This window comes from Podarcis gaigeae, assembly GCF_964106915.1.
Source record: "Podarcis gaigeae genome assembly, chromosome: 18".
NCBI lineage: Eukaryota > Metazoa > Chordata > Lepidosauria > Squamata > Lacertidae > Podarcis > Podarcis gaigeae.
Window position 1 is genome coordinate 8,140,118 of NC_139696.1, and position 27,854 is coordinate 8,167,971.

The 27,854-nt window shown below is 49.0% G+C and overlaps 1 protein-coding gene across 2 annotated transcripts in view; it reads left to right on the plus strand.

Moving 5' to 3' along the window:
• The window catches only part of CELF5 (CUGBP Elav-like family member 5), a 79,899-nt gene that overhangs the window by 30,467 nt on the left and 21,578 nt on the right, over positions 1 to 27,854 (plus strand). Inside the window, exons 3-5 of one of the 2 annotated variants that reach the window (XM_083720536.1) lie at positions 9,468 to 9,519; positions 24,762 to 24,890; positions 25,911 to 25,990. In XM_083720536.1, coding sequence (XP_083576662.1) covers positions 9,468 to 9,519; positions 24,762 to 24,890; positions 25,911 to 25,990 — 261 coding nt within the window. The remainder of the gene's footprint in view (positions 1 to 9,467; positions 9,520 to 24,761; positions 24,891 to 25,910; positions 25,991 to 27,854) is intronic. The other variant, XM_083720537.1, reaches the window with a different exon arrangement.

A 27,854-nucleotide genomic window follows, 5' to 3' on the forward strand; every position in this document is an offset into this window, starting at 1 on the left:
TTTGGAGGAGGAAAACAAGAAAAAAAATATTCTGAATCTCAGAAGCCAGAACAGCTGCGCAGTGAAAGCAGCAATCCCTCTTGCTGTTCTGGCTTCTGGGACAGCTGTGCAGCCTGCATTCGCTCCGTAAGACGCACACACATTTCCCCTTACTTTTTAGGAGGGAAAAAGTGAGTCTTATAGAGCAAAAAATACGGTAGTTCTCACTGAGTGTGTGTTCATGTGCTGACGTAGTGCCGATTTGTGCTTTAACGCTGCACACAAGCGGTGGTTGCGTTTCATAACGTAGCGCATGTCTCGTCATAGCACATGGGGCGGTGACTGCGTTTTGTTGTTGCAGAACGTGTGTGTGTGTGTCTGCGTGCACGCTGTCCTAGTGCTCGCTTTCATAAGAAGGCAGTGTGTGGGCTGATGGCTGCCTTTTGAGGTGTAGCATTCATGTGCATGCTGTCGCAGCTGAGTGCACACTTGCCCTCCTCGTGCTGGCGGTGCATGAAGGCATACCATAGATGGTGGCTGTGATGCGGCGGCATGTTCACGCATGCGCCGTCATAGTGCTGGTTTGATCACGGTGGCAGCAGGTGGATTGTAGAGCACATTGCTGTGTGCGTCGAAAATGTGGGGCTCTCTTCCCTCTCTTATGTGCCTTTTCACCATCCTACCCCCGTCCCCCAAACCATCTCTTGGCCAGAACAGGATTTGAGGGGGCACCAGGAAGGAAAGTTTTAGGGTGAGGCAGAGCACGTCAGAGTCATAGAGTCATAGAATTGTAGAGTTGGAAGTGTTGTAAACAAACTCTGCCCTTCTTCCCTTATGGGGTACCCAAGAGTCCTTACATGGGTTCCCTATTGGTAGGAGAAAATAACAGAGGCCAACCAGAAAATATTGAGAAGCAAAGCAGCTCGTAAGCCTGATCTTTATTGATCTGTTGCAACGGGGTGGTCCCCTCACCTGCAGGAGAAGGAAGAGGACCCAGAACAATTATTATTATTATTATTATTATTATTATTATTATTATTATTATTATTATTATTATTCTAGGAGCCTGAGACGTTTGCAAGTGGAGAATCTGACCTCCCCCTGCTTTATTCCTCCCCCAGGAACAACCTGTGCTGTTTATTCCAACTGCTGAGTAGAGAGTCAATTTGATCGTCTTCCAGAGACTGTGCTCTGAAAAGGGCCCCAACACTATCTGCACCAAATACCCCCGGTGGCAGCTGAGTTTCAGAGGGAGCATTGGGGGGGGGGGGGAGTCTTCTAGTCCAACCCCTCCCTTCCACTACTCAATGTGGGAATCTTGCAATTCCTCAATTCCTGGAATTGTGGGCGGAGGAAGACAGCCACAGGGCTGGCGCATCCCATTTTGCCACTTGAGCCAAATTGGAAATGTGTGCCTCTTCCCCCGCTGCTGCCCCCTCACTGCTGCCGTCGCTGTGCCTCTCTTACCTCTGTGAAGCACCACCAGCAGTTTCTGGTGAAATCCCCCCCCCCCATTCTCACAAGATCTCATGCACTCGTGAGATCTCGTGAGATTTCTTGGACTTCCATTACTTCAATATGGATGCCTCAGCCTGGCTCATCAGTGGGCCGGTCCTGGGCAACCAAGATGATGGAGGGTCAGCCAATGCTTTTTTTCCTGGGGGTACGCAGGGGTACGCATACCCCTAAACATTTTCTGAATCTTTGTACTTTTGTCCATTTACTGTATTTATTTTTCCCGATTGGAACGACAAAATGGTGGTTTTCTTGCGTCAAAATGACAGTACAGTCATACCTCAGGTTACGTTTTTTCTGGTTACGGACGCGCCGAACCCCGAAAGTACTGGAACAGGTTACTTCCGAGTTTCGGCAGTCGCGCATGCGCAGAAGCACTAAATTGCGCTTTGTGCATGCGCAGAAGCACCAAATCGCAACCCGCGCATGCACAGATGTGGCATTGGAGATTGCGGATGCTGCGGGTTGCGAATGTGCCTCCTGCACGGATCACGTTCGCAACCCGAGCGTCCACTGTACCCCTAAACATTTTTTTTTAGGAAAAAAGCACTGAGGTCTGGAAACCAAGCCTGATGAGGAACGGTTGAAGGAGTTGGGTTTGTTTAGCCTGGAGAAGAGGCGGTATGACAGCCATCTTCAAATAACTCAAGGGGTGTCCCATGGAAGAGGGAGCAAGCTTGTTTTCGGCTGCTCTGAAGGGTAGGGCTTGAAGCAATGGATTCAGACAACAAAGAAGGAGATTCCGACTAAACATTAGGAAGAACTTTCTGACAGTAAGAGCTGTTCAACAGCGGAACGGACTCCCTTGGAAAGTCGTGGACTCTCCTTCCTTAAGCAGAGCTTTGATGGCCCTCTGCCCGGGATTCTTTCGCTGCAATTCCTGCCTCGCACACCTTCCAGCTTGACAAAAACCCTTCTTGAACTGTGGTGCCCAGAACTGGACATAGAAGACAGTGGTGGCGTCCGTTTGGTCTCAAGCAGCCCCTGAGGGTGGAAATCAAATCGTAAATAAAGACGAGGAGGAAGGATATCTCTTAAGCGGGGAGAGGCCACAGCGCACCCACCCTGATGAGCTTCTTCTGCAACTCATGTGTCCATCAAAGCTTCGTTGTTGCACAGAGAACCCGTAATCGCTGTGATGGGCTGAGGCTCCCTGCTGCCTGCTTCTTCTCACTACCTGCGGCTTGGTGATGCTAATGTGGCGTAATGGCCCTTGTCATCAGTTAAGGGCTCCGCTCCAGAGAGATGAGCTCTGGCAGTGATGACACAGCTGCTCAGTGGTGCCACGGCATCCGATGGGCGGAGGAGATCCTTCTGGCCCACTAGTCAGCGGCGAACCGAATCACCGTGGCGAACCGAGGGCCGGTGATGTGGCCGAAGCTGGCGATTGTCACCCTCCCTCTCTGTGACTCCGGCGACGATGACTCCCTTCGGGCAGCACGGCCGTTGCTTGGCGTTGATCTACCGAACGGAGGACAACCCACACGTGAGAACGTAAGAAATGGAAGCAAGAAGAAATTCTGACGAAAGAAGAATAGCAGATAAAATGAACGGACTGTGCAGAATTGGACAAAATGACAGGAAGGATTCAAAACCTGCGGGACCAGAAGACTGGAAGAAGTATATGAACTATCTGAAGAGCAATTGTAATCAACAAATTATGCTAGTAGGACTACAAGAAGTTTTGTACGGAGAAATATATGAAACGTTACAAAGTAGATAAAGAACAGAGATATTAGTTTTGAGATTCAAATGTGGGGTTAGGGTCACGACTGGACCTAATGGTCAGGGGTCCCTTTACCTTTACCTTTAACCTGCTCCCTGTAACCGGCTTCAGTTGGCAGTCTGGCCGCAGCATTCTGGACCAGGTGAAACAGCGTTTTCCAAAAACAGAGCCATGTAGATCACACCACGGTTGTCCAGCCTTGAATAGCAACTGCCATTTCTCGTTGAGGTGTTCCTTTCCTGGAGGGAGTGGTGGGTGGGCAGGGGTCTGCTAGCAGCTACTGTTTCTTTGGCCGGCGAATGGAGGGGCTGGTCGGGTCCCACCCTGGTGCAGTGTTCTTCCTGAGACTCAAGGAGTTCCACCTAGCCAAAGGCAAAAGTAAAGGTAAAGGTACCCCTGCCCGTACGGGCCAGTCTTGACAGACTCTGGGGTTGTGCGCCCATCTCACTTAAGAGGCCAGGGGCCAGCGCTGTCCGGAGACACTTCCAGGTCACGTGGCCAGCGTGACATCGCTGCTCTGGCGAGCCAGAGCCGCACACGGAAACGCCGTTTACCTTCCCGCTGGTAAGCGGTCCCTATTTATCTACTTGCACCCGGAGGTGCTTTCGAACTGCTAGGTTGGCAGGCGCTGGGACCGAGCAGCGGGAGCGCACCCCGCCGCAGGGATTCGAACCGCCGACCTTTCGATCGGCAAGTCCTAGGCGCTGAGGCTTTAACCCACAGCGCCACCTGCGTCCCTAGCCAAAGGCAAAAGTCCCATGCAAAAAGCTACGTTGGGTCAGGCTGCAATTGCGTGTTTGCAGGATCATGTCGTACCGTGGCCTCCCGACAGTGAACGGAGTGGTGAATCTTTCATGCTCATTTAAATCATTTATGGCTTAGTTTGCATAAATCACGAGTGCTGCATAAATCATGGTGGGGAAGGGGGCGAGGGTTGCTGGGTTAGGGGGCGCACGAGGGCATGACGCCATGCAGAAGATGCATTTATGTGCTTCCTCCCCTGGCTTTGGCCAACTTTGTCTCAACTTACGTGAACTCGATGGTCTGGTTCCCCCCACTGTTCCAAAGTGGAAGGAGATCCCCAACGGGATCACCTGGGCCACATCTGCACCATACATCGACAGCGCATGGCTTCCCCCCAAAGGAAATGTAAAGAGAAAGAAGGTTCTTTTTATCATATGTATCATCTTGTTGTAAGGTTGTAAGCTTACTCGGAAATGATATATAATGAATTGAAAAGGATGTTTAAAATAACCTTTGCAAACAACAACACAAAAAAACCCCAGAAGCTTTCCTTTTGGGAATTATTGGGACAGAACTACCAAAACTGTATAGAAACTTATTTGTGTATGCTACTACAGCAGTGGACGCGGGTGGTGCTGTGGGTTAAACCACAGAGCCTAGGACTTGCCGATCAGAAGGTCGGCGGTTCAAATCCCTACAACGGGGTGAGCTCCCGTTGCTCGGTCCCTGCTCCTGCCCACCTAGCAGTTCGAAAGCACGTCAAAGTGCAAGTAGATAAATAGGTACCGCTCTGGCGGGAAGGTAAACGGCGTTTCTGTGCGTTGCTCTGGTTCGTCAGAAGCTGCTTAGTCATGCTGGCCACATGACCCGGAAGCTGTACGCCGGCTCCCTCGGCCAGTAAAGCGAGATGAACCCGCAACCCCAGAGTCGGCCACGACTGGACCTAATGGTCAGGGGTCCCTTTACCTTTACCTTACTACAGCAGTAAGAATTAAAACACAGCTACATATATGAATGAGCTGGAAGAGAATCCCTCTGTTGGGGAATTGTGGAAGGGGATCCCAACGGTCATCTAGACCAACCCTCTACAACGCAGGAATCACAGCTAAGTGTTACAACTCTAGACTGGGTACATAGGAGTCTGCCTGAGGCAGGCCATTGACCCATCTAGCTTAGTACTGTCAACACTGACTGGCAGAGGCAGTCTAGGCTTTCAAGCACGCAACATTCCCAAGTCCTGTCTGCCTGCAAGTGCTTTACTGCTGAGCTACAGCCCATACCCTAAGCAAGATTCTAGTCCTCATGTTACTATTGGTCTTGTAGTAAGGTTAAAGCTTACTGGGAAACGATATATAATGCAATAAAAAGGATGTTTAAAATAACCTTTGCAAAAACACACAAACAGCAACAACACAGAAGCTTTCCTTTTGGGAGTTAAGGGACAGAACTACCGAAACTGTCTAGAAACTTATTCATGTACGCTACTACAGTGGCAAGAATGTTACTCGCCCCAAAATGGAAAGAAGCAGAAGTCCCAGCAAAGGAAGAATAGATAAAAAAGCTTATGGAATATGCAGAAATGGCAAAACTTACCAGAAGAATAAGAGATCAAGACAGCAAACTTTATATAAAAGAATGGGGCTCCAATACTTTGGCCACCTCATGAGAAGAGAAGACTCCCTGGAAAAGACCCTGATGTTGGGAAAGATGGAGGGCAGAAGGAGAAGGAGACGACAGAGGACGAGATGGTGGGACACTATCAACATGAGTCTGAACAAACTGCAGGAGGCAGTGGAAGACAGGAGTGCCTGGCGTGCTCTGTTCCAGGGGGTCACGGAGAGCCGGACATGACTGAACGACTAAACAACAACAACAATAATCTGAAAAGCATAAATAATAATAATTTTTAAAAGAACATATAGGAAGCCCTGCCGGGTCAGGGCGACAGGACGAGATGGTGGGACAGTGTTCTCGAAGCTACCAGCATGAGTTTGACCAAACTGCGGGAGGCAGTGGAAGACAGGAGTGCCTGGCCTGCTCTGGTCCAGGGGGTCACAAAGAGGCGGACATGACTAAACGACTAAACAACAACAATAATCTGAAAAGCATAAATAATAATAATTTTTAAAAGAACAGGGCAAAAAGTCAGGGCAATAGCCCACCCACTCCAGAATCCTGTTCTCACAGTGGCCAGATGCCGAGTGCGAAAGCCCTTTCCTTTTCTCCTTTGGAACTCAAGCCTGCCTGCACCACGTCGTATTGAAGCACGTGAACGTAAGCAGGTACTCGCTTGGTGTTAAATAAGGATCAGGCAGACTCAGCAATGGAGAATAAGAAGGTGCAGTTTATTGCCAGGCAGTAAGGACCCAGTTTGGAATCTCTTCCAAAAGGAACTGGGACCCCGATTGTCAGAAATCCAGAGGTCTTTATACCTGAACAGATCACAGCAAATCATAGATCATGAGACAACCATGAGGCAGTCACGATATTGCCAGCGAGAATTAGCCAATTAGCAAGCTTCTTGCCATGCTACCTGCTCCTGGTCAAGCACTGAGTTCTAGTTCTGCTTTCCGTTGCTTGCAGTGACGCTCTGTCTAACCTCTCCCCTAGTTATGACAGGACAGGGAGTTTGGAGATTTTGTGGTTTTGCTCTTCCTGTTCTGTGGATTAATTTCGCCTGTATCGGAGGGGATTTTGTACCAGAATCTCTGATTCACGTCCTCCCCTTGTCCAGGGTACACGGATGTTTGTAGGGGAAAGGTCGGCTCCTAATTTTGCTGTTTCAAGCAGTATGCAGTTAGCTAAGGCACAGCTTCCCTTTGATTCAAAATGGATTATAAAATACTGTAAGCCCTGATTATGTGTGAGCATATATGAATATATTGATTACTGATAACTGATTATATGGATAGCATAGGGGTAGCCCTTCTTCCTTGCCTCAGTATTATCTTGCCTACTTGTCTATAGCCGATTTTGATAAATATTTGACACGGTTTGCATGCAAGCCGCTTAGAGAGACACCATTCTCATTTTTTGATCTAGTGCTCTATACATCTCGTTCAGTAAACGCTGCCCCTTCCCTGCTGCCCTGACATTCAGCTGCAAGCCCTTAGGAAGAACTGTGGCTTTTGGGGAGCGGGGGAGAGGCAGGACCAGGGCGTGGCCTATCAATCATGTGACATGTCCAGGGCGGAGCAAAGATTAAGGCCTTCCAGATGTTGCTGCATTAAAGCTCCTGACGCGCTGGGATGCTGGAGTGCAGAAACATCTGGAGGGCCAACGGTACCCCACCCCTAAAGAAAAACTCCAAAGCACGATGATGTCTTTTCGCTTTCTCCTGATCTCCCTGGAAGCAAAATGCTAAACGGCCCGGGTTGATTCCCCTCCCTTTCCCACCCGCTTTTCTGACTGGATCTCCATTCTCCCTTTCCATCCCCTCAGCGCCACACGTAGGCAAATCTTAAATAGCTGCACACACACACAAGCACACACACGCTAAATTCCCACTGCTGTCTCCAAAATAGAGGGAAGGCAGCACCCCCCCAACCCGGAGAAGAGCCTGTTGCTACGGCAACCACAAATGTCAGGTTCCATGTGGCGCACGGTCGTTGCCATGGCAATGAACATTCCTTTTTTTTTTCCCTTCCTTAAAAATAAAATAATAATAAAAATCCAAGCAGAGTCACAGGGCTACCGAGATGGAGAAGACGGGGTTGGGGGACGGACGGACACCAGGGTGTGCAGTGGTGTTGGTGGACATGGGCTTGGTCCGGTCCAGGATGGAGGAGGCAGCGAGGGGCAGCAGAAAGGCCTTGCAGTGCCAAAAACAATGGTTGTTTTGCTTTCTGGGGGGATGCCAGAGATGTCCTCCCTGAAACGAGGTGCTTACGCAACCCACCAAACTCCCAAGTCCGGCCTTTGATCTCAACGGAATTCCAGTCCTTGGTGGCGGCGGGGGAAAGCAGATTAAATTTTGACCCAGGCTTGCGCACACATGCACGGCGAACCAAGGCCCCCGCCGCGCAGCTCCCTGCCCTGCCCTTCATGCTGGCCTGCAGGGTTAGTTATCCCGCCGTAACTGCCACCAGATGTGATGTGGGAATAAACAGTGGGAATAAAGTGGTGTGGTTTTGCTTCACAGCCAGGCGCACAAATGTGAGGTCCTGGGGCTCTCGGCAGCTACGAGTCATGGAGGCTATGCTCTGTCTCTGCATTCTGATGCAGCGATGCTTCTGAATACCAGGGAATTGCAGGAGGCAAGAAGGTGCAGCTGGCACAGGACCTCCATGGGAACATTCTGCACTGCAACGATTTGGCCAGCCATAGGCAAACTTGGCCCTCCAGATGTTTGGGACTACAACTCCCATCATCCTTAGCTAACAGGACCAGTGGTCAGGGATGATGGGAATTGTAGTCCCAAAACATCTGGCGGGCCGAGTTTGCCTATGCCTGTATTTGGCTGTATTATGTTGCTTGTTGCCATCACTCTCTTAGTATCCCCCCTCCCATCTTGGATGATGGACTCAAGGGCATCCTGATCAAATTTGCAGATGACACCAAACTGGGAGGGGTGGCTAACACCCCAGAGGACAGGATCACACTTCAAAACGACCTTGACAGATTAGAGAACTGGGCCAAAACAAACAAGATGAAATTTAACAGGGAGAAATGTAAAGTATTGCACTTGGGCAAAAAAAAAATGAGAGGCACAAATACAAGATGGGTGACACCTGGCTTGAGAGCAGTACATGTGTAAAGGATCTAGGAGTCTTGGTTGACCACAAACTTGACATGAGCCAACAGTGTGACGCGGCAGCTAAAAAAGCCAATGCAATTCTGGGCTGCATCACTAGGAATATAGCATCTAGATCAAGGGAAGTAATAGTGCCACTGTATTCTGCTCTGGTCAGACCTCACCTGGAGTACTGTGTCCAGTTCTGGGCACCACAGTTCAAGAAGGACACTGACAAACTGGAACGTGTCCAGAGGAGGGCAACCAAAATGGTCAAAGGCCTGGAAACGATGCCTTATGAGGAACGGCTAAGGGAGCTGGGCATGTTTAGCCTGGAGAAGAGGAGGTTAAGGGGTGATATGATAGCCATGTTCAAATATATCAAAGGATGTCACCTAGAGGAGGGAGAAAGGTTGTTTTCTGCTGCTCCAGAGAAGCGGACACGGAGCAATGGTTCCAAACTACAAGAAAGAAGATTCCACCTCAACATTAGGAAGAACTTCCTGACAGTAAAAGCTGTTTGACAGTGGAATTTGCTGCCCAGGAGTGTGGTGGAGTCTCCTTCTTTGGAGGTCTTTAAGCAGAGGCTTGACAACCATATGTCAGGAGTGCTCTGATGGTGTTTCCTGCTTGGCAGGGGGTTGGACTCGATGGCCCTTGGGGTCTCTTCCAACTCTATGATTCTATGATTCTCCCTCCCTAGCACGACAGAGTGCTAAGAGTTTGGCTTTGCTAACATTGGCAACTCTCTCTCTCTCTCTCTCTTTCCAGATGGCGCGGCCAATCCAGGTAAAGCCGGCGGACAGCGAGAGCCGTGGAGGTAGTTGTCATCTCTCCTTGTTTGTTTTTGTCCCTCCCCAGCCACCCAACCCCTTGTCCTACCACCCTACTCAGGGAGGCCATTAAAAGCGAGCCCCCTTGTACATATCTCAGTTGCTGTGCATAAAATCAAATATTAGCTGATAGTTCCTACAGTGTTGTCCTCCCCTTAAAATCTCAAAAGTCACCCACCTCTGTAAACAGGAATGTTGGTGGTGGTGGTGGAGAGACGTATTAGGTAAACTTATAAATGCAAGGTTTTCTTTCTGCAATACGAAGGTGTATCAATAGTTAGAATCACAGCATCACGGAATTGTAAAGTTGCAAAGGAACCCAAGCGTTGTCTAGTCCAGCCCTCTGCTGTATAGGAATCACAGATACAGATAATAAATAAATAAATAAATAAATAAATAAATAAATAAATAAATAAATTTTTATTTATACCCCGCCCTTCCTGGTTCTGAAAACCGGGCTCAGGGCGGCTAACAACAAATTTAAAACACTTAATTGATGCAACAAAAAGCAGCATAAAATACAGTATAAAATGTGACTAACAATAAATTCAGAATTCAAAAATCAATTTAGGGGGGAAATCCATCCAATAAACATTAGATGATCACCAGGGCTAGCTGGCTAAATTAGTCCTATTTGGGCCAGCGGTGGAGACCAGGGGAGAATTAGCTGTGGGATCCCAGAGCGGGTAATCTTCATAAAAAGGGGAAGGGGAAGGAAGGAAGGGGAATAAAAGATCAGGCTAAGTTCAAATTGAAAGCCAGGCGGAATAGCTCTGTCTTACAGGCCCTGCAGAAGGAGGTTAAATCCTGCAGGGCCCTGGTCTCATGGGACAGAGCATTCCACCAGGTCGGAGCCATCACTGAGAAGGCCCTGACCCTGGTGGAGGATAATCTGACTTCCTTAGGGCCCGGGATCTCCAAACTATGATTATTCATGGACCTTAAGGTCCTCTGCAGGGCAGACCAGGAGAGGTGGTCCCGTAAATACGAGGGCCTAAGCCACAAAGGGCTTTAAAGATGACCATCCAACTTCTTATTATAAAAATACCCTCCAATGAAGGAGAGCCCACCAACGTCTGAGGGAGTCTCTTCCACTGTCGGACAGCTCTTGCCTGATGTTTAGTCGATATCTCCTTTCTTGTCACTTGAATCCATTGGTTTGAGTCTTGCCCTCTGGAGCAACAGAAAACAAGCTTGTTCCTTCTTCCATGAGGTAGCCCTTGAGATATCTGAAGATGGCTCTCCTACCTCTTCTCAGTCTCCTCTTCTCCAGGCTAAACACACCCATTTCCCTCAACCATTCCTCATCAGGCTTGGTTTCCAGACCCCAGATCATCTTGGTTGCCCTCCTCTGCCCACCTTCCAGCTTGTCAACATCCTTCTTAAATTGTAGTTCCCAGAACTGGACACAGTATTCCAGGTGTGATCTGACCAAGGCAGAAGAGAGCGGACACTAGACTTCTGTTAATGCAGCCTAGAATAGCATTCACTCTTTTTGCTGCTGCATCAGTAGGGCTACCTTTGAAGGTGACTCGGAAACTACAACTAATCCAGAATGCGGCAGCTAGACTGGTGACTGGGAGCGGCCACCAAGACCACATAACACCAGTCTTGAAAGACCTACATTGGCTCCCAGTACATTTCTGAGCACAATTCAAAGTGTTGGTGCTGACCTTTAAAGCCCTAAACGGCCTCGGTCCAGTATACCTGAAGGAGCGTCTCCACCCCCATCGTTCTGCCCGGACACTGAGGTCCAGCGCCGAGGGCCTTCTGGCAGTTCCCTCACTGCGAGAAGCCAAGTTACAGGGAACCAGGAAGAGGGCCTTCTCGGTAGTGGCGTCCGCCCTGTGGAACGCCCTCCCACCAGATGTCAAAGAGAAGAACAACTACCAGACTTTTAGAAGACAGCTGAAGGCAGCCCTGTTTAGGGAAGCTTTTAATGTTTAACAGACCACTGTATTTTAATACAGTGGTACCTTGCAAGACGAAATTAATTTGTTCTGCGAGTTTTTTCGTCTTGCGATTTTTTCGTCTTGCGAAGCATGGATTTTGGGAAAGCTTCAAAAATCAGCAAAGTCTTCAAAAACCTCAAAAAAGGCTACCACACTGCGTGCTATGAGTTGCTCCTCAAAGTGAATGCACGGTTTTAAGAAAAAGGAAACAAACTTGCAAGACAAAGGAAACAAACTTGCAAGATGTTTTCGTCTTGCGAAGCAAGCCCATAGGGAAATTCGTCTTGCGAAGCAAAACGAAAAACTCTTTCGTCTTGCGAGTTTTTCGTCTTACGAGGCATTCGTCTTGCGAGGTAGCACTGTACTTTGTTGGAAGCCTCCCAGAGTGGCTGGGGAAACCCAGCCAGATGGCGGGGTATAAATAAATTACTACTACTACTACTACTACTACTACTACTACTACTACACACAGTGGACTCTGGTTGAGCTTGTGGTCTACTAAACTCACATCTTAGCAATAAGGAATTGTGCAATACTGGAAACTTAGGTGTAGAGCAGGGATGGAGAAACCTCCCAATGCGGCCCTCCAAGGCCCAGCATCTGGCCCCCATAACTCTTACCCAGGCCACAGCCCTCACGAGCCTTGGTTTTGCCAAATTGGAAAGTGGCCTTGAACTCTGAATCATGCCTCTTGCTCGTCTGTGTGGAGGCTGGAGATCAGTGTCTGTCTGTGTGTAGAAACTAGCCTATTGTAGAAGGGTGTGAGATGCTTTTGGAAGGCTGTCCAGAAACCTTTTGCTTTCTGATATCATCATTTCCTCTTTTTCTACCTGCTGCTTGTAATCATATAAAACCTCCCAGCACGTTCTGCTTTGCACCAACCGTATTTTTCGCTCTATAAGACGCACCAGACCACAAGACGCACCTAGTTTTTGGAGGAGGAAAACAAGAAAAAAAAATATTCTGAATCTCAGAAGCCAGAACAGTAAGAGGGATCACTGAGCAGTGAAAGCAGCGATCCCTCTTGCTGTTCTGGCTTCTGGGATAGCTGCGCAGCCTGCATTCGCTCCGTAAGACGCACACACATTTCCCCTTACTTTTTAGGAGGGAAAAGGTGAGTCTTATAGAGCCAAAAATACGGTGATCTGCACATATTCTTCATTCATTGCACTTTTTTTTCAGAAGGGGGAGAGAGAAAAAGAACAATGGTTTATTTATTGTTGTTATGTCAAGGTTAGCAATGTCAGATCTCTTGCCCCAATAATGCAAAATGCTGGGTCTCTTGCAATGGATTTGCTTACATAGGTTTTGTTTTGGTTTTTTGCTTAGGGGTCTTTGCTAATAAAATAAATCTATTTACTGTTCCTCTTTTTACTGTATTTTTGCTTTCTATGGAAGCCGCCCAGAGTGGCTGGGGAGGCCCAGCCAGATGGGCGGGGTATAAATAATATATTATTATTATTATTATTATTATTATTATTATTATTCATCGCACAAACTTCAGCACAATCCTGTGATACGCATACGGCCTGGGATGATCATGACTATATGTCAGATCTATATGCAAAACGGGACACGGGTGGCGCTGTGGGTTAAACCACAGAGCCTAGGACTTGCCGATCAGAAGGCCGGCGGTTCGAATCCCTGCGACGGGGTGAGCTCCCGTTGCTCGGTCCCTGCTCCTGCCAACCTAGCAGTTCAAAAGCACGTCAAAGTGCAAGTAGATAAATAGGTACCGCTCCTGTGGGAAGGTAAACAGTATTTCCGTGCGCTGCTCTGGTTCGCCAGAAGCGGCTTAGTCCTGCTGGCCACATGACCCAGAAGCTGTATGCCAGCTCCCTCGGCCAATAAAGCGAGATGAGCGCCACAACCCCAGAGTCGGCCACGACTGGACCTAATGGTCAGGGGTCCCTTTACCTTTACCTATATGCAAAACAAAAAACCCTTGCATGTAGAAGGTTAGCATTTCAGGGCCCAGAGTCCTAGCTTAGCCCTTCACCTGAAGAGCTAGTTGTCTAAGTGTAGGGCAGTGCCTGATTTGCATTTTTTTTTAAAAAAAGAGAGAGGGAGTGGGAGCGTTTAAACCTCTGATCCTTGACTTCATTCTGGATGCCTCCCTTAAATCACCCCCCACCCGAGCTCCAAGGATGGAGAGATACAGAATTTCAGTAGATAATAAGATTTTGTTCCACTCTCCCAGCCGAAGAGCACCCTCCACTTTTGTTTCCCATAGGTTCTGACCATCCCCCGCTACAGTTATGGGGGGAGGCGCGCGGAGAAAGTGAACTCTCTCCTCTTTCTCGCGCTCTCATTGTTGGAGTAGCGTTTCTATGGAAACCCATCATTTCCCAGAGGCTGCTATAACTCAGGGCCAGATGGGCTTTTCGGATGTAAGAGGAAGGGGGTGGGGGAGGGAGATGTGGGGAGTAACTCAGGATAAGACGATAAAGAGCATTTAAAAAGGGGGGAGCAGGGAGAAATGGCTGTGTTTGTTGTTAAATAAATGAGGTCATGCAGATAACCGGCCGCGAAACACACCTTGGCTTATCTTCTTATGCTTGTAGCTGCAAGTTGTAGCCAAGCTCAAATTTGGAGCGGTGTGTCTCAGAGCTACTCGTTTGACTCTCCTCCCCTACGTAAGAACATCCCTGCTTCTGGATCAGGCCCAACAGAGCCCATCTAGTTCTGCACCCTTCTCTCACAGTGGCCAACCAGGTGGCTGGCATCCTTCTGTCTCGAGAGACAATGGAGTGTGTTTCCAGGGGGTCAAACCGCTGCATTTGCAGCAGCATAATGACCTCCGTTTCATCACCTGCGGACCCCAGAAGTCAGGATCCCCTCCAAACCTGTGCCAAAGTCATAGAATCGAAGGCTTGGAAAGGACCACGAGGGGACCTAAGTCCACCCCCCCTGTGATGCAGGGATCTTTTGCCCAACCTGGGTCTCGAACCCGCTACCCTGAGATTTAGAGCCAGCTGAGCTATCCCATATTCATTGCCACAAGCAGCACCTGTGGATAAAGGGAAGAGCGTATTGCTCACCTTCATCCCTGTAATGGTTCTAGGGGTTGCTCGTGCGTAAGTTGGTGCCGCACCTGGCTGGGTTACCTGGGTGAACCCTTTCTGTCCGGACAGCCTCTCACCCGTGGCTGTCTCAGTCGCTGGCAGAATCCGTCAGTGGGCGTTTCTTGAACTTCTTCCAGCAAAGAAGCTCTATGACGCCTAGTCTCCGCCTACTCTCCCTGCACGGAAGTCTTCTGCGCAGGGAAGGTGTGGGCAGCGGAGGACCCGTGCTCTCCCCGCTGGTCTCCGGCGAGGAGTCCTGGAGCCTCCTCTCCGATTCCCCCATCTGCCCCCCTTCTCCACTGGTGTTACGCTGATTTCCTTCCCCAGCAGATGGGCTGCCTCTCTCCCTACTGGGACCCTCTCCGGCATCCCTCCGGAGCCTTCCCTCTGCCCCTGGCTCCGATGGCAGTTCCCTGACAATCCCTTTGGCAGATTTTGAGGGTGTCAAATGAGGTGCTCTTTCGATCAACAGGTTTGCTGACCAGGCAGGTGAATGTGGGGTCAAAAGGTTCTGTTGCACCAGAACGTGGGTAGGCAAACTAAGGCCGGATCTGGCCCAATTGCCTTCTAAATCCAGCCCAGGAATCAGCGTGTTTTTACATGAGTAGAATGTGTGCTTTTATTTAAAATGTATCTCTGGGTTATTTGTTTGGCATAGGAATTCGTTCACCCCCCCCAAAAAAAAAATATAGTCCAGCCCCCCACAAGATCTGAAGGACAGTGGACCGGCCCCTGCTGGAAAAGTTTGCGGACCCCTGCACCAAAAGATCGTCAGAAATCTGGAGCTGATCCAAGTTGGTTTCTAAGGCCCTGGGGTGATCCCCTGTTTCCCATGAGATCTCAAGCATTTTCTTCCAGGTGTCTGGCATTGCAGGGTCACAAAATCTCTCTCTGAAACCCTGGAAGATTCTTGATAGAGGATCTGTGGCGCTGGCACTCGCTCATTTTGCGGTGTTTTGCTGCAAGCAAAACTATTGTGAACGTCTCCTGGTCTGCCCTGCAGAGGACCTTAAGGCCCATGAATAATCATAGTTTAGAGGTCCCGGGCCCTAAGAAAGTTAGATTATCCTCCACCAGGGCCAGGGCCTTCTCAATGATGGCTCCCACCTGGTGGAATGCTCTGTCCCAGGAGACCAGGGCCCTGCAGGATTTAACCTCCTTCCACAGGGCCTGTAAGACAGAGCTATTCCGCCTGGCTTTCAATTTGAACCTGGCCTGATCTTTTATTCCACTTCCTTCCTTCCCTCTCATCTTTTATGAAAATTACCCATTCTGGGATCCCACAGCTAATTCTCCCTGGTCTCCTCACTGGCCCAAATAGGACTAATTTAGCCAGCTAGCCCTGGTGATCATCTAATGTTTATTGGATGGATTTTCCCCCTAAATTGAATTTTGAATTTTGAATTTATTGTTATTCACGTTTTATACTGTATTTTATGCTGCTTTTTGTTACATCAATTGAGTGTTTTAAATTTGTTGTTAGCCACCCTGAGCCTGGTTTTTCAACCAGGAAGGGCGGGGTATAAATAAAAAATTATTATTATTATTATTATTATTATTATTATTATTATTATTATTATAGGATCAGACAATGTTGGGTCTTGGGGTGATACCTGTGACACCCAGCTTCAGTTTCAATTACTCAGTTTGCGGGCGCTCTAAAACGTGGGGTTTTCGCTGCAAAACGCAACAAAGCTTTTGCCAAACTTTGGCAGCAGTTTGAAGCGATTTAGACAATGTTTGGGTATGAACCCTGGTTTAATGTATCAATTACTTATCAGTTTGGGGGGGGCGCTGCAAAATATGGGATTTTTTTCCGCCGCAAAATGCTGGAGAAAGGCTGCAAAACTTTGGCATGGGTTGGGACAGCACCCCCAGTTTCATAGTAAACAAAGCTGGCCAAGTATACGGAGACCCTGGACTGTCCGGATGACAAGCCCCCCCCCCCCCGGGTCTCCAAAGGGAACATACAAATATAAGAGGATCCTGCCGGATAAGGCCCATGTGCCTGTTTAGGGAAACTTTTAATGTTGCACTACTGTATTTTAATATTTTGTTGGAAGCTGCTCAGAGTGGCTGGAGAAGCCCAGCCAGATGGGCGGAGTATAAATAAATTCTTCTTCTTCTTCTTCTTCTTCTTCTTCTTCTTCTTCTTCTTCTTCTTCTTCTTCTTATTATTATTATTATTATTTCCACCATCCTGCTCTCACAATGGCGAACCAGATGCCTTTGTTGGACTTGTTGGGACTTGTGATTCCCAACAAGGCCATTAAAAGTGACCCCCCTTGTACATATCTCAGTTGCTGTGCATAAAATCAAATATTAGCTGATAGTTCCTACAGTGTTGTCCTCCCCTTAAAATCTCAAAAGTGGTTTTCGGAGACTCTTCCATCTCCGTCCTAAGGCTGTCTTCCCCACGGCCAATTTTAGAGAAAACTATTATGGGATGGGCACCATGGAAAAGCCCTCACACCGAACATTCCCTTCCCAGTCTTAAATTCAGTTCTCCACATTGCCGCAACAATTTGCAATTGTGTGTGTGTGTTGTTGTTGTGTGTGTAAAAAATCCTCAACATTTTAGAGCATATTTCTCCACCCAGAAGTTGAGCAAGCAGTTTGCCTGAACACAATGCCATGTTATCCTCAGTAATATATTCATTCTTATGCAGCTTGATAAAATGCTTTTTGGTAAACATTGCTCGGCTGGAGGAAACTGCAACGCAAAATTCAGATAAGCATGAATTTTGAAGGATCATAGAACCACAGAATTGTAGAGCGGGAAGGGTGCCCAGTTGCTATCTAGTCCAACCCCCCTGCAGTGCAGGAACCACAGTTAAATAATCCCTAGCTGATGGCCACCCAACCTCTGTTGAAAAACTTCCAGCGAAGGAGAGCCCAAGGGAGCTCTTAATATCAGAAGGTTCTTGCTAACAATGGCATCTGCTTTTTAGTCATTCTGCTGCATTTCAATCTGCATATTCTTGCGGAAAGTGCAAATTTGATAGTTCTGCTTCTGAATTGCATCTCTCATTGTTGTAAACAAAATCTGCCCTTCTTCCCTTATGGGGTACCCAAGAGCCCATATAGAGTCCTTACGTGGGTTCCCTATTGGTAGGAGAAAATACCAGAGGCCAACCAGAGAATATTGAGAAGCAAAGTAGCTAGTAAGCCTGATCTTTATTGAACTGTTGCAACAGGGTGCTCCCCTCACACGCAGGAAAGGAGGAGGACCCAGAACCAAGGTGTGTCCGCCCTTATATAGACATTTTAAATTCCCTGCCCTGGAACTCAAGACCACCCCTCCATACACCATACATACACCACAGAAGGGGGTAAGCCCAAGACCACCTCCCACAAACACCCTACCTACATCACAGAAAAGGCGGTCTACAACAGAAATTTGAGTGTGTTGTTGTTTTTTCCTGTCTGCCAGGTTATCTGATTATGCTTTATCTGATTGCCATTCCTTTGAGATGGTGATTACCCAATTCCTGTAAGTTTTTTTTTCACCTCCTCCCTTGTTGCAGAGAAACATTTGGTCAGTTTGGGAGTCAAAATGGTTTCAGTCCGGTGCTGTGCTGATCTATGTACATGCTTGGATGGTACATTTATGAACATTTATTATATATATATAAGGCTTTAAATTTTGTTATTACATCATCCGTCCCTGTGATGCAGCAATTCTTCCTTTGGCCCTATCCAATGGGGCTTAGGAAGAGACTCTGAATCAAAGAATTGCAGATTAGGGAGGGACCTCGAGGGTCATCTAGTCCAACCCCCTACAATGCAGGAATCTTTTCCCCCACGTAGGGCTCAAACCCACGACCCTGAGATTAAGCGCACCACTGGGAGCAATCAACCCAAGAATGCGGCCCTCTGCTTTCCCCCAGACACCATTCATTCACTGGGAAAGAGGATTAATTTCTGCCCCACACTCCTGTCACTGTGGGGGGATAGTTCTGCCCTGTGCATCTCAGTAAACCACGCAAGATGAAGCAAGCTCCTTGCCGCTGCCCAGCATCTTCGCTTCATGCAAATATTACCGTATTTTCCGCGCACTTTTCCCCCTTCAAAAATGAAGGGGAAATCTGTGTGCGTCCTATGGGGCGAATACAGGCTTTCGCTGAAGCCTGGAGCACGAGAGGGGTCGGTGCGCACCGACCCCTCTCGCTCTCCAGGCTTCAGGAAGACATCCGCAGCCTAGGCAGCCCTGCAGGAGTTCCCGAAGCGCCGGGCGCTCTGGGAAGCAGGCTACTATCTGCAGCCTAGACAGCCCTGCGGGAACTCCCTGCAGGGCTACCCACGCTGCGGATAGCAGCCTGCCGCCCGGCGCGAACGATGCCCTGAAGTAGACATTGGCCAGCCCCATAAGCTTGGGGGACAGCAGGAAGGCGCAGCGCCGTCATCCTGCTGTTCCTCGACCTGTTTCGGTTTCCCCGACCTACTTTTGGGGGGGAAATAAAGGGGGGGGAAAATTTCCTTCATTTCCTCCGGAAAAAACTAGGTGTGTCCTATGGGACGGAGCTTCCTATGGGACGAAAAATATGGTACATATCGGCACCCATCCATGGCCAGTCATAATTACAGGCGCTTTGCTAGAGATGAATAAATAAAGGAGCAGGCTGGGGGGGGGGTGAGGTTAGGAGGGGACAGCAGCAGACCCTACCCACATGCACCCCCCCTTCTCCTTCCCACTCTGCAACTGTGTTCATGTGGGCATGTGGCTTTCCATGACGGCGCTTGTCGCAAGCAGTGTGGCTGCCCAGCCTGGCGAGACTAATCGGTTCAGGCAGGGCTTCCGCTCGGGGCTGCCTGCGTCACATGCAGAAAGCGAGATCCCAGAGCGAGGGTTTGTGTGCTTCTGGTGGCTTACTCATCGGGGAGGGGCCCCCTCTCCCCGCTCTCCTGCTCCCACTGGCGTAGCAAGCGAGAGGGAGATGTGCTGCAGGTTATCGCCAGTTGTTGCTGTTATATTTATACCCCACCTTCCCCCCCCCCCGGCAAGGACTCAAGCAGGAGTGCCAGCTTGGCTCTGTGACTGTGGGTGCTCGGGGCTCTGAGTGCCATGCGCCGTGCATGGCACTGGCAGCGAAATCTGTGGGTGCCTGGCCCCTTCGTGGGGGATTTTGTGGGTGTACCCAGGGAACTGGCACCACCATCAAAGCAGCTTACAGATTTTATTTGCAATAGTACAGTTAAAAACATGGGCGCGCAATCATTTTTTAAAATTAAACATTGATAGAGTTAAGACCATATATACAGGCAACAACCAATGTACATACATCCAATTGATGTGCGCTTGTGCGCATCGCCGCAACCCAGAAGTGGCCGGAAAAGGGGGTGTGGCGGGGGTGTAGCGTAGGGTTACCAGACGTCCCCGGTGCCCGGGGACAGCCCCCAGATTTGCAAATCTATCCCTGGACAAATTCCGTCCCCGGAATGTCCCCAGATTTGCAAATCTGTCCCCGGGAAACGTGGCAGCGGCAGCCTCAGAAGCCTGGAGCCAGCCTGGTAGCACAGTTGGCTCTGACTGGCTCCGGGCTGCTGACTGCTGCTGCCGTCGCCACTGCTGAAGGGGAACCGGGGACGTCCGGTGGTACAGATCTGTCCCCCTTCCCCCTTTGTTTGACTGATGCGGGAGGTTGGGGAGTTGTGGGCGGATGACCGTTGCTTAGGAAGGGCACAAGGTGCGCAGTTTCTCTGCCGGGCAAGGTGCAAAGCCCTTCTTTCGCACCCTGTGAAACATAAATGTGCAGTTTTTAAAAAACTGTGCAACAGTGCGCCACCTGCCCATGACTCCCAAGCCTCCCCCGATCTCCTTCCCCCTTTGTTTTGACAGATGGGGGGAGGCTCAGGAGCCGCAGACGGGCAGCCATTGCCCAGTTTTTTATGTTTCACAGGGTGCAAAAGAAGGGCTTTGCACCTTTATACAATATGCATGTGTGCTTGGGCCCAGGGTCTTTGGCCTCTCCATCCCCACTACTGACTCCCTGTTGCTACTCAGCTTTGGGGTGGGGAATCTGAAGGGTCCCCGGATTCATTGAAAAAAACCTGGTAACCATAGTGTAGCGGGCTTATGCCTGATTTGCTGTTGGGGTCCACTAATCGGCTGCCTTGGTCATTGAAAAGCCAATAAATGCTATAGACAGAGGAGATTCGCATAATCACTATTGATGCAAGCTGGGGGTCAGGAATGAATGGACCCCCCCCAATGGAAAACAGTCATTGCCTGTACTGTACCTAAAAATCTGTTCAAACTATGCAAACGGTTACAATAAAAACAACACTGCTCCAGCCCTTTTGTGGAAAGCAGTCAGTTCCACAAAGCCTGTCGGTTCTTCTTCCTTGCTGGTGGGAGAGCAAGGAGGTTGACCTCTAACTTCTCTAGGGAGGGAGTTGCCTGGGAGCAGCCCTCCCCCCCCCCACCGAGAAGGCCCTCTCCTGCGTCCCTACCTGTTGATCCATTCCTTTTTAAAAAAATCTCAAGAATGGGATTGTGCTCTCAGCGGCAGGCCTTCGCTTCTCAAAAACACTGAGCTCCGGTGAGGCTATAATAGTGCAAAAGGCTACATAAACCAAAAATAGAAACTGAGATAATTAAATGCTGAAAATGCGAGTATTTTTCTAAGGCCTGCACACACGCACAACATTTTGTTCCGGAATGCATGGAGTGCTCTGTGCATAGTCTGCGCAGAATTTAGATCTGTTGCATTTTTGTGGGGGGTTTTTGGCCCCTGAAAAGCATTTATACATTTCATAAAATCTATACGCTGCTTGATTGCAGTTTTCCAAAAAGATAAAGGAATAAAATTACTAATAAGAAAGAAATAACAGCAATACAGTGGTACCTCTGGTTACATACTTAATTTGTCCTGGAGGTCCGTTCTTAACCTGAAACTGTTCTTAACCTGAGGTACCACTTTAGCTAATGGGGCCACCGCTGCACGATTTCTGTTCTCATCCGGAAGCAAAGTTCTTAACCCGAGGTACTATTTCTGGGTTAGCGGAGTCTGTAACCTGAAGTGTCTGTAACCTGAAGCATCTGTAACCCAAGGAACCACTGTAATATATTTGTAATATGTAATATATTTGTTGTTGTTGTTGTGGCTCCCCCTGCCCAAGTTAAAATAGCAATATTCTTAGTCGGATGAATGGTCCGCCCAGCTGATTCTTGTCTACACTGATTGGCGGCGGCAGCTGTCCAGTCTTTCAGGCATGGCAGGCTTTCCATCCCTACTTGGGGAAACTGCTGGGGAGTGAACCTGGAACCTTCTTCATGCAGGGCAGGTGCCCCCAGCCTGCGATGGACCTCTCAGCATGCAGCTTGCGGACAGGAAACCCCGTGCCTCACAGCCCATCTCCCAAAATCAAAACAGAAGCAATCTCTTTCCAGCTCACTGCGTCCTCCAACAGATCCTGCCCCCTTTGCAATTCCTCCTGACACACGTCGCCTCCGATCCGCTCCCCTTCCAAGGCAGACCCTCTGATCCTGTCTCTTGCAATAAGGCATTCCTTGCATGGTTCCTCAACACGTTCCTTTCCTTTGTCAACGCCCCCGTGGGCATCTGTGCGGCACCCCACTGGGGGAATGTCACATTGTTTTATCCGTTTGCCAAGATGACTCCTCTTATGGGTTTAAAAAGAGAGAGAGGATGCAATATACCCCGTGGAGCTGTCATCCCCAGAAATATGCCCCCAAAACACTTTACCTAAATCCGCCCTGCTGTTAACTGGTTGGAGTGTCTTCTGAAGCCCAGAAACAGCTGCCCAGAAGGAATGCAAAGACACTCTCCCTCTTTATTAGTAGAGTGAAGAAGAGGCCCTGCCAGGAGAAGCCGTTTAATCGGGTAGCTCAGCTCTTGCAAAGCTTTCAAGTGCAGCCATTGGCATATTTGGTGCAAGATAACCCACTTTCTCCGATAAGAAAAGCTGTGGGTTTGTTGACCTATAATGAATTATGGAAGATGTACCCATATACAGTGGTACCTCAGGTTACAGAAGCTTCAGGTGACAGACTCCGCTAACCCAGAAATAGTACCCCGGGTTAAGAACTTTGCTTCAGGATGAGAACAGAAATTGTGCGGCATCAGCAGGAGGCCCCATTATTTAAAGTGGTGCTTCAAGTTAAGAACAGTTTCAGGTTAAGAACGGACCTCCAGAACGAATTAAATTCTTAACCTGAGGTACCACTGTATAGGACTTCGCTTACTTTGCATAATTTCTCATCAACATTTACTATGCTGCATGATGTATTCTCTTTCTGGTGGGACGTGGGTGGTGCTGTGGTCTAAACCACAGAGCCTCTTGGGCTTGCAGATCGGAAGGTCAGCAGTTCGAATCCCCGCGACGGGGTGAGCACCTGTTGCTCGGTCCCTGCTCCTGCCAACCTAGCAGTTCAAAAGCACATCAAAATGCAAGTAGAAAAATAGGTACCGCTCCAGCAGGAAGGTAAACGGCGTTTCCATGCGCTCTGGTTTCCATCACGGTGTCCCGTTGTGCCAGAAGCGTTTTAGCCATGCTGGCCACATGACCCAGAAAGCTGTCTGTGTACAAACACCGGCTCCCTTGGCCTGAAAGTGATAATAGTCGCCTTTGACTGGACCTGACCGTCCAGAGGTCCTTTACCTTTCCCTTTTTACCTCTGTTTCTGGTAATCGTAGGAAGGGTGAAGGGAAAGGGACCATTAGGTCCTGACCATTAGGTCCAGTCGTGGCCGACTCTGGGGTTGTGGCGCTCATCTCGCTTTATTGGCCGAGGGAGCCGGCGTACAGCTTCCGGGTCATGTGGCCAGCAGGACTAAGCCGCTTCTGGCAAACCAGAGCAGTGCACGGAAATGCTGTTTACCTTTCCGCTGGAGCGGTGCCTATTTATCTACTTGCACTTTGAGGTGCTTTCAAACTGCTAGGTTGGCAGGAGCAGGGACCGAGCAACGGGAGCTCACCCCGTCATTGCGGGGATTCGAACCTCCGACCTTCTGATCGGCAAGCCCTAGGCTCTGTGGTTTAGACCACAGTGTCACCCGCATCCCCTATGTAGGAAGGGTAGGACTGCCATATTTCAAAAAGTGAAAGTCCGGACACAAATATTGTCTAGGACATTTGCCAATACATCTTCATTTTCCAAGACATTACAGCAATTGCCGCCTGGACGCTGTTTCAGACTGCCATATTCTAGCTCTGAATGAACGTATGGCAACCCTAAGGAAGGGACACTGAAGCCATCCTTCTGGTTTCTGAGATATCACAACCTTTTGTGCCATGCCCTTTGAAACATACCTTCAAATCGATAAGCGCCAGAAACACCCGCAATTTTAAAAACAGGCGCAGACATTGTGTGGCTTCGTAGTTGCTGCAAAATCTCATCATTAATGCTGCGAAATGTCCATGATTGTTGTGTCCCTGCCTTTCCCCCTTGGAAACTGTCGTTCTATACAGGGGACTAGGGATCTGCATCAATAGGAGTATAGCATCTAGATCAAGGGAAGTAATAGTGCCACTGTATTCTGCTCTGGTCAGACCTCACCTGGAGTACTGTGTCCAGTTCTGGGCACCACAGTTCAAGAAGGACACTGACAAACTGGAACGGGTCCAGAGGAGGGCAACCAAAATGGTCCAAGGCCTGGAAACGATGCCTTATGAGGAACGGCTAAGGGAGCTGGGCATGTTTAGCCTGGAGAAGAGGAGGTTAAGGGGTGATATGATAGCCATGCTCAAATATATAAAAGGATGTCACATAGAGGAGGGAGAAAGGTTGTTTTCTGCTGCTCCAGAGAAGCGGACACGGAGCAATGGATCCAAACTACAAGAAAGAAGATTCCACCTAAACATTAGGAAGAACTTCCTGACAGTAAGAGCTGTTCGACAGTGGAATTTGCTGCCAAGGAGTGTGGTGGAGTCTCCTTCTTTGGAGGTCTTTAAGCAGAGGCTTGACAACCAGATGTCAGGAGTGCTCTGATGGTGTTTCCTGCTTGGCAGGGGGTTGGACTCGATGGCCTTTGTGGTCTCTTCCAACTCTATGATTCTATGATCTCCCCCTTCAGAATATAGAGAGCTTGAACCCAAGACCCAGAGATAAAGAGAATGACAACACCTTTGCAAAACTCGTATCTTTGGGGTTCCTTAGGGTAGTGGATTGTCCCATCTTTCCCCCCTCCATCCTGAGAGACCCACAGAAAGTTGATGGTTCTGTGGTTTTCTTTTCTTTTTCCCCCTCTAGGGGACAGGAAGCTCTTTGTGGGAATGTTGAACAAGCAGCAATCGGAAGAAGACATACTGCGCCTCTTTGAACCTTTTGGCGTCATTGACGAATGCACAGTGCTCAGAGGGCCGGACGGCAACAGCAAAGGTCAGTCTCTGGTCCTCCGTCCATCTAGGATGGGGGATGAATCTTTTGCCCCATGTGGGTTTCGAACCCACCACCCTAAGATTAAGAGTCTTGTGCTCTACTAGCTGAGCTGCCGCTTCAAGAACAGACTTGACCTCTTCTCAAAGGGAACAGTTGCTTGCAAATTCAATCCGTTTTGAAACTGGTTTCACTCCCAAAGCACTCCGCAGAGAACTCGGGGAATTGGCTGTCCTCAGGCTGCATTATTATTAATTATTATTATTATTACATTCTTTGAACTCGGGTGCCTCACAGCATCTCTCACGGGGGGAAAACAATAGCAAAAAGGCATTCACCTTGAGGACTAGCCTCTTGCTTTTGCGTTTATGCCTTGCCAGGTTTGATTGGCGAGTTTTGGAGAGCCATTGTAATAAATAATCGGTGGCAGTGCTCTTACACCTTCAGCAAGGCTATCGGCTAATGTAAAAGAGGGGGAAAACACCTTCTTGATGTGCTGTGCAGGGTTGCATGTTATTATGGTGTGTGAAAAGAGTTGGGGACCTCGGGCTGGAGAACCCAATGTGGCCCCCAGGGCCCTCAAAACCGCACCTTGTATTTGAACTGTGATAATAACTCTTCCTTCACTCTCTCTCTCTCTCTCTCTCTCTCTCTCTCTCTCTCTCTCTCTCTGTGGAAAAACTTATAAGCTTTGTGTTGCTGGAAGGTCGACTATGGCTCAAAAGTCATGCCATATGCTTGCTTGTAGTGTGGAGTTGCTCCTGGCATGAATGGAGGCCATGGGAAATTAAGTAGGGCAGGGGGGGGCCATGGGAATTTTGCACAGAGAGGGGTCCATGGGAAATTAAGTAGGGTGGGGAGCCATGGGAATTTTGCACAATGAGGGGCCCATGGGATTCTTCTCTCCCATTTGAACAGGGCAATGTTCCATAAACTATACTTTCCTCCAGCTCTGTTCTCACTTGCAGCTTTCCTTTCTGTCCTCCTCTTCTGTCTCTCTCTGTCTCCTCCGATGCCCTCCAGGCTGTGCCTTTGTTAAATTCTCCTCTCACACGGAGGCCCAGGCAGCGATCCACGCCCTTCATGGCAGCCAAACTATGCCTGTGAGTAAGGTACCGTCAGAATTTGGGGTGGGTGGTCGGGTTCCTTTGGGGTGTGAGCCAGCGTCGCAACCGACCATTTGCCCAAAGCGAGTCGAAATCCTCCAGAGGGGAACAGCCGATGGGAAAACGAGTCACGATATGGCGGATCCGTGTGGGAGGTTTGTGGGGGTACCAGTGCTGCCCTATCCAAGGACTCAGCTATACAGCTGCAAATAAAGCGTTTTAAGTGCAATGTACAAATGTAACACTAGGTGGCGACAGGGAGCTATGCAAAATTCAATTTATTTTTCAAAACTTTTTTTTTAAAAAAAGCGTTTTTGCAGCATTTTTTTTAAAATATGTGTGTAGATTCCACCCAGATTAAAGTTTGGGCTGCTGCATGACTTTGTGGTGGTGAAGGAAGACCTAAGCAGACACAAGAGAAAGGAGCCCATCTGGGAGAAGGAAAACTCTGATCCAACCCCCCCCCCCCCATCTTACGGGACGTGTTTGAGAGAAGAACAGATTCAGGAGCACATGTCCTCCACCATTTCTCTAATAAAAATAGGAATGTCCTATTCCATCATCATCATTATTATTATTATTATTATTATTATTATTATTACCACATCCCATTAAGCACTTAAAAACTTCCCTATACAGGCTTTTCTTCTAAAGGCTTACTTACAGTGGGGTACAGGTGGCGCTGTGGTCTAAAGCACTGAGCCTCTTGGGCTTGCCGATTGGAAGGTTGGTGGTTCAAATCCCCGCGACAGAGTGAGCTCGCGTTGCTCTGTCCCAGCTCCTGCCAACCTAGTAGCTCAAAATCACACCAGTGCAAGTAAATAAATAGGTACTGTTGCAGCGGGAGGGTAAACGGCGTATCCGTGCGCTCTGGTTTCCCGTTGCATCAGAAGCAGTTTAGTCCTGCTGGCCACACGACCCAGAAAGCTGTCTGTGGACCAACGCCAGCTCCCTTGGCCTGAAAGCAAGATGAGCGCCACAACCCCGTAGTTGCCTTTGACTGGACTTAACCATCCAGGGGTCCTTTACCATTTACCTTTGTACCCTGGTGTTGTTGTTGTTGTTTAGTCGTTTAGTCATGTCCGCCTCTTCGTGACCCCCTGGACCAGAGCACGCCAGGCACTCCTGTCTTCCACTGCCTCCCGCAGTTTGGTCAAACTCATGTTGGTCGCTTCGACAACACTGTCCAACCATCTTGTCCTCTGTCGTCCCCTTCTCCTTGTGCCCTCCATCTTTCCCAACATCAGGGTCTTTTCCAGGGAGTCTTCTCTTCTCATGAGGTGGCCAAAGTCTTGGAGCCTCAGCTTCAGGATCTGTCCTTCCAGTGAGCACTCAGGGCTGATTTCCTTCAGAACGGATAAGTTTGATCTTCTTGCAGTCCATGGGACTCTCAAGAGTCTCCTCCAGCACCAGAATTCAACCATTTACCTCTATAGTTACTTATCTCCTTGGCTCAGGGGTCGCATAACTCCATCCCCTCCAACATTTCTCCAATGAAAATAGGGACGTCCCAAGAAAAAGCGGCACCAAATCAGAAACCAAAGGTGGCTTCTGTAAATTCAGGACTGTCCCTGGAAAATAGGGACACTTGTAAACTCTCCACAAAACCAGAGTGAAATCCCTAAGGCGGCTGGATGGTGCCTTGTACACCTCCTTCCAGAAACTCCTGCAGCCAAGCTGGTCCCAAGGTTCTTGCTCTGCTTTCCTTTGAACCATCACCGTGAGACCGAGATGGAGCTCTTGTCGTCTGGGCAGCCCAGGACCTCCAATGTGATGGCCTGGGACTCGGACTTGGACTTGGAGCCAGAGGAGTCTTAGTCCGCACCGGATCCTTTGCCTCGGGCGGCAGCTGCACCTAGTC